This window comes from Toxorhynchites rutilus, chromosome 3 (assembly GCF_029784135.1).
Source record: "Toxorhynchites rutilus septentrionalis strain SRP chromosome 3, ASM2978413v1, whole genome shotgun sequence".
Classification (NCBI taxonomy): domain Eukaryota; kingdom Metazoa; phylum Arthropoda; class Insecta; order Diptera; family Culicidae; genus Toxorhynchites; species Toxorhynchites rutilus.
Genome location: NC_073746.1, coordinates 277,576,345 through 277,589,461, shown reverse-complemented (window position 1 = coordinate 277,589,461; position 13,117 = coordinate 277,576,345). Strand labels below are relative to the sequence as shown.

Sequence of the window (13,117 nt, the reverse complement as noted above, 5' to 3'; positions counted from 1 at the left end):
TTAGCTGGATCTGATGCAAAAGTCGTAATACAGCGCGTAGAAAAAGATAATGCAGAAATTTTTTTACTTGTCTATTGATTCGAGACGGGTGACTCGAACACGCCACTAAATTAAGAACTACTCTGCTATAACTTCTGTCTACCCTGATAGTGAAACTAATACAAGTTGAGAAACTGAAGGAAGATCTTCACGAAGCTGAAATAAAGGCGGTTAGTGTACCTACTAGATCGAAGGCTGAAAACTTTTCCTACGGTTTCGGAAAACTGCCCCGAATCACATATTCAATCATATCCGATACGATCGAGACATTCAAGAATTACAGTAATGTTTTTGAATCCAGACGCTTTTGAATCCGGACATTTTTTCATTACATTCAATATCATGCCAGAACCATAACATTTTTCGCTTGTTGAATTAATATGACTGATAGTACTATTGTATCAATTTATTGTTGGACTAACTTACAAAATAAAAAAAATGAGTTAATAGTAACAAACAGTCAAGATTTTCATGACCTCCATTCTACATTTATCAGATCACACTTATGTTGCAAACAGCCAGGTTAATGGCATAATTTTTCTGACTAATCAGCAAAAACTAATATTAGTATGCAATCAGAGTGGACCAAGTGCATATGACCATAGCGGTTAGAGAGCGAATATTGGATTTCTCCGCATCAGAAGATTGATCCTTTTGGCCTTCTGTTAACACGGGAAAGTAACTCGTATTAAAACACAATGTATCTGATTGTGGAGGCGATCTGGCGTAGTGGTGACATTCATGCTTCTCACGCTTAAGGTCACGAGTTCAATTCTCACTCCCGACATTCTTTCAAAATGGAAGGTTAAAATGACAAACCAGCCGAAAGTGTTGAAAGTCACTATAATACAGAAAAAAATGTATATGTTTCTCAGACAATTCATAGTTCTAGCAAATTTGATCGAATATTTTCTTATATCTTGTTCAGACAGAGTGGACCAAGTGCCAGAGAGTGAAAAAAGGTAATTACCAAACTTTTCATGGTCGATTCCAAATCCAACCGTGGTCTGTGGTCTTCGACTGCAGGTACTCTTTTTCAAAATCTCGTTTGTCGTTGAAACATTTTTTTTTAGAAAATCAAGAAATGTACTTGAAAATACATAATAATCGGATATTTCTGGAAAATAAAATACTGTTTCAAGCCATAAAACTGATTTGTTTTATTTCATAGGTTTAGTGGAGGGAGATTCTACTGAATAAATGATACGATTTTATCATATCATAGTCATATCATATCATAGTTCGTTCATAGTGGACCAAGTCTCTGAATAATATGTTTTTGTTCAGTCAGAGTGGACTAAGTATACATAGCCAGTCATAAAACCCTCTAGATCAGTGATTCTTAAACTATTTTAGGCACGAGACCACCTCGCAGAATGAAGCGATACCATCGACCCCTATAGCTAAATTTCTCTAAAAATTTCATTTTTATCTTATTCATAAAAAATACGTATAGACAGAAAATTTAGTAAATATCATGTGTAATTAATAACTATTAATACAGATTACAATATTAATATTTCTACTAAAATAATACCCTTATACGATCTTGCTAAAGAGTAACTAAGAGCTGTAGGAAAACAGTTGGGGAGAATAATTGGAAGCTACTTAAACTACACAGCTTCCAACTTTAAGTTCGATTTACCCGAAATCATAATTAAGTTACTTAGTCCGGTCTAACTAAACACCGACCATGAAGAAGATGGTTTCAAATTCGGACGGCGGATCAATGTAAACGATGTGGTTTCTTATTAAAGGATTTGTACGAGAGTGTACAGCCCAAGGCAAAGCCAAAGTTTCCGGAATTCGAATCGTGAATAAAAAAGAGTCGGGATATAAAATCACGACACGGAATCGGAAATTCTCTAAGATTTGTTTGATACTATACAGTACAATCCACTAATGCCTAAACAGTTTAAATTGATGAAAATGGGCAGCATTCTCATTTTCCCATACGTTTGTTCTGCCGATTTGTGTGTATTCCCGAACAGAGCTGTCAATAACGAGCAACTGATACATTCATTTCTGCCCTTTTCAACGTAGTTGGTTTAAATAATCCATCCACAATTTGAAGCCACATAGAGACGAATGAACTCTCAGAGTTTGAAGACTCTTTAATACAAAACCTGAACCTGAAGCCGCACCACTTCTCGTTTGGTGGTCATCGAAGCAACATGGTTGCCGCAGAGCGTCGAGCGGGAGAGAATTGTTTTCTTGACGGGTGATGGAGGGGTATGGAATAGAGTTTTTTCCACGAGGCGGAAACCAAAAATAGAATAGAATGAAAACACAGATGCGAGTGAGCTAGCATAACACAACGAGCGGATATCATTCATGCCTAATGCTGATTTCTCACACATACACACACAGCTCGATACAAGGAGAGGAAGCCCTCTGTATCGAGGCTACGACAAAGAATAGCAGCATACGAGAATTTTTTGTACTAGTGCGGATATGGGAGAGTATCCAGAATTTTGGATTATAGATATATACTGCATTTATTTAGATAAACGTATATTTCATGAAAATATGCTTTCAAATTCTAGCAGGATAACCTTACTGTTGCATGTTGTGGGGTTCGATCAGATCTCAAGCGGAATATTGGACCAAAAGGGTTCATTGAGGTTTGTGATCGATATCTGAGTGGGAAGGAGAAAGTCTGATGCGAGTTGAACCAAATAAACGAAAGTGCTGATAGCTTTCGACTCTACTCGACTCTTTCGAGTCTACCAAAGTAATAAAAAATTAGGCCCTTGGAAAACTTTACTCTTCCAGCACTACACCTCCACCCTCATTGCCTTGACGAAGGCACTCGATCCCTCGCCGTCCACCTCGTCCAGCAACGATGTTGTTCAGTCGGTGTCCTCACGAAGAATGATGATGGATGCGCTTCACCACCAGAATATCTCTTAATTATGCTTATTGTCCGTGATTGAATCGAGAGGTGTGGTTTTCTATGGAAATTTGGAAGGCAAACTAGAGGCGAATGAACTCTGAGTTTGAAACTTTCAGCGACTGAGCAATAATCGATAGGAATTTTTATATTGGATACGAAAATATTCTACAGATGGGGAAGAATAATCTTCAGAAGCTTTCCTGCTAACTGTACTTCATTGAAAATTACAAAACAAAATGTATTTGCTTGCATTATTATATGAATAGAAAATATTAAAATAAACTCTCTCGCTTGAATGTAATTTTCAATTCCAATGAGAACTGGCAGATTATTTTGCAGCAACGATGACATCTTTGAGGATTCTTCTCGATTGCTTGATAACCACCAAACGAAAAGAGTTGCGCTCGTGTATGCGTGTGTGTGTGTGTGTGTGGCGGCTGCTCCGATGCCTCAAGTGAAACCAATTTTCGATGCTGTTACTTTCTTGGTCGCCTTTTCAGTGGCATCACTCTCCTCTCGATGGATTCCCTTCTAACCTAATGTGCACAAACAGGTTCTTGGTGACGCCATTCATCAGCACCTTTATGACATCATCGTTAGCTTCACCACAACATGCCTCCAATCGCTGTTCAAATGAGTGGACTTCCGAGCGGCGCTCGCTTATATACCGATTGGTGATTACAATAGCCTGTTTTGAAAGCAATTTTAAGACTATTGAAACAAGTTTTTGAATCAAAAAGTAACAAGTATATAAGGCGTAGACATTTTATCTTTCGAATGAAGTGTTTATTATATAATTTCGTTCAGTTGTTTAGAAGCTATTAACGCTCAAAATTTCGTTTTCCGGCGTTACGCTTTCGTTTTCGAAACATTGAATTTACACCCCAGTATAGAAATGAAAGACGCAGTCCTACGTCAAAAAATTGCTCTTCCATCTTCTTGTGCTCACACATATCTAGAACTATGGTGATTATAGAACAAAGAGGAGCCGCCACGTTGAGGATGATGGAGAAGGTGGGTGAATTTAAGTTTCTATTCGCTACACAGAGGATATGGACATCACTGCTTACAGTCACCATGAGAAGGAAAGGAATGTTAGTATGATATTCACAACCCGAAGGCCAGAAAGGTCGCCTCTATAGTGTGGTTCCCTAGCGATTATTATGGGGAGGATAGTTGTTAGTTGGCAGAGGTAAGAATCAGGATTCACTGAGGTAAGTAATGTGATTATGTAAATGCGAACTATCGACTATTCGAAAAACAAAATTTTTCTAACAACTTCGAGTTTTCTGAAAGGTTGTAGGTTGCTGTGTGTTGTTTTCTTCTTTTGTAGGAGTCTTGAACCACTTGAGTTTGATCTATTGTAGTGATTGTTGCTGTTCGTTGGGGTAGCAGACAAAAATAAGTACTTTCGTGTAGGACCTTTTGCTACAGAGATATTTTTGCTTGAATGGGAAACTTCCTTTTCTTATTTGGCGATGAATATTTCAATAAGTGATGATCGCACCGCAAATCGAAATCCCTCATTCAGAGAAATGTGCCGAAAAAAAACACATTAGCCTATGGTCACCGTGTAGCGGGTTCGGGAGAAATAGCAGTTCTAAGACGTGATATCGATATTGGATTCCAACATTAGAGATGAACCAGCCTTTGGCTAAAAATCTCTTTAATAAAGACAGAAAAAACAGATTCCAACACCACGGAATCTCATGTTAATGTAATGAATGTTTTTCCATGTCCATAACATGTCATGGGGTATGGATATCAAATTCATATTAATTAGATTCAATGGATAAACCGTACTAGCAACTTTCAGAACTGAATTCTACGATGTCAAGTATCCATCATCAAGTAAGGAATAGGTTAATAAAACTATGGAAACATGCAACCAATAGTAGCACAGCACTCTGCCTATTCCTTGCTACCCCATGTACAATCTGAATATGGACCACGATTTCGGGTCCATATTCAGACTTTAAGTTTCAATTCCGGGATATCAGGTATCAAATTTAAATTTTTGGATGCCTTTTCTTGATTTAATTTCTGGTTCAAGATTCTAATTTGCAGACTCAGTTTTTAGGTTAGTATCCAGAATGTACAATGAATATGAACAGATGAAACAGATATTCGGTAACTATCCGACCGGATATCCAATATTAGAAAAAATCAATTATTACTCATTAATAGAAGATAAATCATAACGAAATAACTCATTCGAATTATTCATTTTTGAAATTTATTAAAATTATCCTCCTGTACTCGGGCGCAAAATCGTAACTTGTATACTCACAGACCGTGCGCGTCTCTGTAATATTGCTATATATTGCTAAATATTTTTTCTTCAACTTCATCCAGTTTTAATAGTTAGCCACCAGCCACCTCATTCATTTTCGGTCTGTCGGACCGTATGTGAGAATATAGAAGGGTTAACTCATAACATTAATTTATTTAAGTACTACTTTTATTATGAATTTCATTATTAACAGTATTTGCCAGTTGAGGGTACTGCTTAGAGTTTTATGACCACCAAATATAAGAATCGTGATTGGGATTGAATTGGGATTTCATTCCTGGACGCGACGCTGACTAAAGGGTGTGTCACATCAAATTGCATCACGGAAAAACGCTGTAGAAATTCGCCCAGTAGATCGATCCTTTTGAAAATTTTAGACAGTAAAATAAAAACTATTAAACAACTTTTGGCATTTTCTTTTTATTCATACTTCGAGCCCAAGCCCGTATGCTCGCACCTTCCTCTTTACCCCGTCCATAAGGTTCTGTACAACGTCACGTTGTAGTTTTTTCAAACAGAAATCCATTTTCTCTTGAGGTCCGCCTCCGATTTGACAACTTTTGGGTTCTTCCGGAGGGCCTGCTTCATAATCGCCCAATATTTCTCTATTGGGCGAAGCTCCGGCGCGTTCATTTCCTTTGGCTCGAAGGTGACCCCGTTGGGTTCGTACCACTCCAACACGTCCTTTGAATAGTGACACGAAGCGAGATCTGGCCAGAAGATGGTCGGGCCCTCGTGCTGCTTCAATAGTTGTAGTAAGCGCTTCTGTAGGCACTCCTTAAGGTAAACCTGCCCGTTTACCGTGCCGGTCATCACGAAGGGGGCGCTCCGCTTTCCGCAAGAGCAGATCGCTTGTCACACCATGTACTTTTTGGCAAATTTGGATAGTTTCTGCTTGCGAATCTCCTCCGGAACGCTGAATTTGTCCTCTGCGGAGAAGAACAACAGGCCCGGCAGCTGACGAAAGTCCGCTGTGACGTAGGTTTCGTCGTCCATTACCAGGCAATGTGGCTTCGTCAGCATTTCGGTGTACAGCTTCCGGGCTCGCGTCTTCCCCACCATGTTTTGCCTTTCGTCGCGGTTAGGAGCCTTCTGAACCTTGTATGTACGCAGGCCCTCCCGCTGCTTGGTCCGCTGGACGAATGAACTTGACAAATTCAGCTTATTGGCGACATCCCGGACCGAACTTCTCGGATCACGTCTAAACTGCTTAACTACGCGCTTGTGATCTTTTTCACTGACGGAGCATCCATTTTTGCCGTTCTTCACCTTCCGGTCGATGGTTAGGTTCTCGAAGTATCGTTTTAGTACTCTGCTGACCGCTGATTGGACGATTCCCAGTATCTTACCGATGTCCCGATGTGACAACTCCGGATTCTCGAAATGAGTGCACAGGATTAATTCACGACGCTCTTTTTCGTACGACATTTTTCCAAATTTACGAAAAATTGACAGTAAAGCATAGCCAACGTGATCTATACACTCTTATCTGATTATAAGCGAAAGCTGAAGATATAATTCCTAAAAATTAAATTTCTACAGCGTTTTTTCCGTGATGCAATTTGATGTGACACACCCTTTATTATTTTCATCTGCCACTTCTTTGAAACAGTCACAAAAATATCTTGAGTTTCGTGTGTAAGGACTAATTCAGTTTCGCCTCTTCTGCTTCGTTGATGTTGAAGACGATGATGGGCTGTTACTCTCAGGAGATCGTCGAGGGAAATTCAATATGATTTTCTGCACTACAATAGATCAAACTAATGACTGCAGTGGTTCAAGGTTCCTACAGAATATGGTTTTCTGGCTGGCTGTTTCCATTTCAAAAACTCCAAAATAGTCTGACATGAACCTCGGGCCCAAAATGTTGCAATTGGGTAATGTGGACCTTCTCCTAGGTAGTTGAAATGGCTTTCCAATCCTGCTTATCCACAAAAATCTAATCACGTAGTAGAAAATCCGGTACTTACGTATTAACGCCACCGGATCCGAAAAAAATAGATAGCAGTTTTATTGTTAATACGGACACTCTTTTTTTTTTGTTTTGTTGTCATTTTTCAGTGCTATGGGATTTTACGGTATTTACGTATGAACGCCACCGGAGCGCAATATATTTCAAAGTAAAAAAAATAACCGGGCAAACGTAAAGGATCGTCTCCTATGTTTGCTTGCGACAGGCCGCCGCCTCTGAAACGGGGGAGCGGCCGACTCGGATTGCGTAAACCAGCGGCTTAGGTCCGCTTAGTCCCCATTACATTGAATTAAGAATTAATTTCACTAAAAAATAAATTCATAATTGAGTAATCGAAAATAACACGCATTTTCGTAGCCTTAAAAATGACGAAACACTAAAACAAAGAGGCAACAACACCACCTAAGATAGATGAGTGTCCGTGTTAACAATAAAATTATTCTCTATCGTATTTCAGCTCCGGTGGTGTTAATACATAAGTACCGAAAATCCTTATCAGAATAAAAATCTAATAAAGATTCTCTGCAGAAATCCTTCATTCTCTATTAAAGGATATAGAGTCTAAACGGAAAAATCATCGTTTAATATTTTTATGTAAAATCGTAATCCTTTATTTGCTACATGCATACATGTAATTTTTCCAGTTTCGTATTCGCAAATAATACGCGAATATCTGGTATCCGATATTCGGCCGAACGACTATCCGTTTCATCACTACTAATAACACTAATACAACAAGATTTAGAATTGAAATTATAATTTCCATTTTAAAATTCCAGATTTTGAATTTCAGATCTCATGCAACGATTTAAATTCTGTTTTCAGATTTTGAATATTAGACTTAATTTTTTAGATTATTAACCCTCTATTTCAGACTCAAGATGTTATCCAAACTAAAGATTTCAGGTGGAAAAGTGTACAAATATGTGAAGTTTTATTATGTTATCTTCTTCCGAAGAACAGAGCAGTTGTCAATCATCGTTTTCTCGTCGAAATTTACAAATAATAACAAGGCGTTGTTGAACCAGAAATAAAACTGGGTTGCAAAACATGATTCTATCAAGGATCAATTATTTGCCATCCTACCAAAATCAAGCCAAAACAAATATACATTGAATTTTATACAGTGTAGGGTTATTATGAAAAGTGTTTAAAAAACACTATATGTCTTGTCTGTTACAACTGTTGATAAGCTCTTTCACAAACATAGCTACATAGCACGACGTAAAAATAATTCAAACGAATTCTACACATCGAACATATACAACTGATACATAACACAAGTCATTTATACGGGTTCATTCTAAGGCAAAGTGCACCGCAGGTGGTTTAAATATGGTTATATACTGTCTGTTGAGTCAATCGTAATCAACAGAAGAGTATACATCCAAGAACACTTCCTCATTACATATGGCTTTGATTGATAGAATATAGTCTAATCTATTGTATTTAAAACATCGCGGACAAAAAAAATGTAAACTCTGATAACAGCTCTCGATGGATGCGACACCGAGCTGAATTTTTTCATCACTCTTGACTTGCTTTGCATACTTGCTTTTGGCGAGAGCGAATGGAACATCGCGAATTGATAATTGATCGCTGTGACCATGAGTCACACTACTACGCATTGCAAATGACTCAAAAGTTTTTTGCACTTGTTGTGCGACGTTTCTAAGTATTGAGGGGTTCCACACTCACCTGGGAATTGGTTGTAGGTAATCTCATGGTCCCGGCCGCCCAACAACGGCTGCGATTCCCGATCTATCCCCGAATCCAGCGTGATGCCTTCGAAGTGCACTTCCGGAATAAGTAAAATGGAACTCGCACCAGCCTCTTCGGTGGTGGACGATGTCGACAAGGAAATCACACTGTTTTTCTCGTAGTCCGATGACAGATCGATGTTTATCTCATTTTGTTTTGTCGTGTTCTTGTCAATATTTGCAGAACGAGTTGCTGCTGGTTCTCCTCCTCCCGTGCTGCCCAGTGAACCATTCGCTAGCAGCGACTGTTTTGACGTTACTTGATTTGCTTGAAAGTTTTTTCCGCTTTCAAGATGAGTAGCAGCTGTGACTGCTGCTGCTGCCTTTGGTAGTAAATTAGGTTTCGTAGTGGTTTCCTCGAAATCCAGGTTTACAAGCGGTTCGTCTGAGGTCATCGGAAGACTTCTGCGTGCTCCGGTTGATGCCGATTCGCACCGGAAACTCCACAAAATGACGAAAACTAAAACTACGCGATGCACTCAAACTCCATTCTTTTACAGACAAGAGGAAAAACACTAGCTCTTATCAGGAACCATCATCAGCGACCACTTTTCTTGATCCTCAATATCGAACAATTCTTTCAACTGCTCCCAAGCTGATAAATTCTGCCACTAATTGAAATTCACACTGACACTATAAATCAGTTGAAACAATATGGGGAAAAGCACAGAATCTGCCGTTCGTCTCTGTGTAATACTTCTCAAATTTGCAGACAAGGAGATGTAAAACCAACACATAAAACACTTGCAATGGACAATACACGAACAAACATTTAATGCGCTTTTCACCAAGGCGCGTAGAAGTATATCCTAAGGTGGGCCAACTTGCTAAAACCACTCTTCAGCCATATTGGAAGTCTAATGTGTTTTGTTTGTAAACAAAATACAATACGCTATTGCCGAAGCTCGCTGGTGATCAGTCTGTCTCTTTCACGCTACAAGCAAATAATTCCCCTTCTTTCTTCCGTGCTATTTTCATATACCGCTCCCCTAACCAACTTAGTGACGAAACGGCCTCACCTAGTACCATAGACCCGTCTTGCTTTTCACAGAAGAAACTGTGCTGTCTGTGTAGAAATAAATAACAAAACGTCAATCCTACTGACAAAACAGTATTTCATATGTCACGTTAAGCGGTCATCATCAAGATATCTATATATTCAGAAGGTTGAACATTTTCGTCACTCAGTCGGTGAGAAGAGCGTTAAATATAAACAATGGAAGAAACGAAGCGAAGAATTACAGGCCTATCGTGACGAGACACACGGGGTTAGCGGGTCAATATTGTTCAGATTAGCTTGATGACATTCATTTCACACCCCCACCCAAAATCGGCTTTTTTTTCAATGATCTCTACGATCTCTATAATCTAAAAATTAAACGGCTGCACCTTGTACCATAGACTAATATTGGTCGTATCTTTACAAGCGTTTGCTACTTTTGTAAGGTTCTCCTCATATTTAGAACACGAAAAAAATGGCATTTGGTTTTTATATTTCATCAAAATAGCTCTTGAGGTCCATTGGTCTATCAAAGCACATGTTTCTAGTTATGGATTGCCAATGTATATTTGATTTCATGAAAAAGCTGTTTGTTATTCATCCGACGATTCATCCAAAATAATCGATTAATCGTTTAATCGCTACACTGAGATAAATGATTAGCTACAGTGATTTTGCTAATTTGAAAGTTTTTTTGGGACGTTATAATTATTTGTAATTGTAAATATTTTAGTTACTAGTGGTGCGGTTGCTGTTTGGTTTACCAACCTGTTTATGACATCTCTTTATCAGCCGTAAAAAAGGAAATCGAACTATGTATCGTGCCACAAACTCTGCAATCCATTAGGGGCTGTCCACATACAACGTTAAGAAAATGTCCACGCTTGTCCACGGAGAGAAGGGAGGGTGTATAGACTGAGTCCACGTGGACAGGAAGATTTTTTTTTTAAATACAATCGGCTATACATCCAAAATTAAATTAATGTTCAAGAATTTCAAACTCTCCGTATTTATCAATAAATGGATTGAGCAGCCTGAGAGAGCTGGCCAGTCAAAAGTTCATATATTTTATCTACTTCTTCAAAGAAATCTGTATTATAAAAATATCTCACGTAAACTGTGAATGACCAAGTTATTTCCTTCGATCGAACCTTTATAGTTACGGCGTATGCTACAAAATAAACGATTCAATAATGGTTGAAATGTCATGATATGCGTGAATATATAATTTTCTACACATTTTGTTTTATTTCGAGAACAGTTAGTCTTATACCAGTGACAGACATACAGCTGTACTTGCGTTGTACGTGTACAGCGTTGTACAGGTACCATCATACCATGACAGACATACTTTGGTTGTACATTGTACCGTATGTCAAACTGACAATCAGATATTTTTCCAATTTCCACCACATATTTCAATGAAAAAGGTTTTTATTTAGTGTCTAAACTATCAAACACAACAAAAAAGTTTCCAATCTGAGTTATTAACTTAAAAGAAAGTCAATGAAAAGAACGTTTATCAAGTGATTTGATTCTGCTTGTTCATGCTACCCACCACTAACCGTCTATGGCGCTGCGCACAGTACAACTGTAGCCATGTACAGCGGTAAAACAGGTCGGTACAGGTACAGCGATTGTACCGAGTTGCTTGCATGGTTCTAGCGCTGTACATGGTGACAGACATACAATTTTCGAAGTACAACGCAAGTACAGCTGTATGTCTGTCATAAGTATTAGGATAATAATGTCTGTATAGTTTTTCAAACAGAATTGCGTGTAACATAATTTTTCCAAAGTATTTTAATTTCGTCAATTTCTAGGAAACAATATTTACATTTGCGTGAGATTGTCAATGCATTACTAGTCATCAAACTTAAAAAAATGAGTGGGTTATATCTATGATATAACCGCAAGGTTGACGTGGGACTGCCGTTGGCTTATTAATCATTTGTTTGTATTGATTAAATTATTGATTGAATAAGACAATTTTCGAATTTAATTGAATTCAACATATTTGCTGTGTGAGTAAAGAATACGAACAAACGTCACGTAATGTAAGGCTTTGATGGTTGGAACACATTTCGATGGGAACAAAAATTCCCACAACTTGCGTGTATTTGCAATGCCAATTTCTCCAGGCATCTAGGTCTTAATGCCTGTGTTGGGGAACATACTTCGATAGGAACAAAAATCCCCCCTTCATTTGCTTGTATTTGCAAAGCGGATTTCCCCAGATATATTGATTTAAAATTTTGTGTTGGGGAAACCGTAAATCGGACCAATCAAAATGTGGCCGGAAGGGTGTTTAGATAACGCTTAACATTTCACAGGTGTTCAGTTGTCTATCTCAAGAAAAATAACATTTTATTCATTGTGATAGATGCGTAGAAATATTACCTATCAATTGATGCAAACAAAATATTCGAGTTATAAGCATTCGAACTCTTTCAGTTTTTCCTGCATGTACTGTGTTTAGGTTTTCATTGATTTAAGCGGAGGAAAATCAAAACAACATAAATGGGAGAAACTAAAAAGCAATACAAATAACTTTTCAGGCAAGATTAGTAAAAAAACAATGAGTCGTGGGATTTTTGGTGTAATTTATCCCCACGAGCTCTTTGGAAGTCATCTAGACACTCAATGCAGAATTGTCAATAAGCAGTTGAAAAATAAGAAAATATATATTGGAAATATTTTGAATACGCTATTAGTGCCCTCTGAAAATTCCCCGAACTATTGCGGAAAAGGTCTCGTATTGTCTTGACGACTAAAAGTGAATCGAGTGTGTAAATGAACCGATATTTCCTGTGACTAATCGTATTCCGGAGTGGGCAAAAAACTACACTCGACAAAAAAAAATAAAGGTGCAAAATGCGACATCGAAAATTTTGAGTGATTTTTGAAGAGTGATTTTTGAAACGCTGTAACTCTGTTATAAAATAATTCGTCAAAGCAACAACTGGACCTTGTATAGAATATTTTCAAGTTTGCAGTGGGCAGTTTTGACCATCGATTTCCTGTGCGTTCATTATTTCATGAAGTATTATTGTTACTTCAAAATTGAAGCATAATTTTTCATTCGATAGAGAATAACTCTATATTAAATAGTCCTACTGAAAATTACTATGAATCAAATGGAAGCGAAATAATCAGG

General features: G+C 38.0%; 1 protein-coding gene across 1 annotated transcript in view; it reads right to left on the bottom strand.

Annotated features, from left to right (window-relative positions):
• The window catches only part of LOC129776656 (phosphatidylinositol 4-kinase type 2-alpha), a 30,980-nt gene extending 21,240 nt beyond the window's left edge, over positions 1-9,740 (bottom strand). Inside the window, exon 1 of the mRNA XM_055782422.1 lies at positions 8,899-9,740. Within this exon, the coding sequence (XP_055638397.1) occupies positions 8,899-9,355 (457 nt within the window). The 5' untranslated portion in view covers positions 9,356-9,740. The remainder of the gene's footprint in view (positions 1-8,898) is intronic.
• Between the last annotated feature and the right edge of the window lie 3,377 nt (positions 9,741-13,117).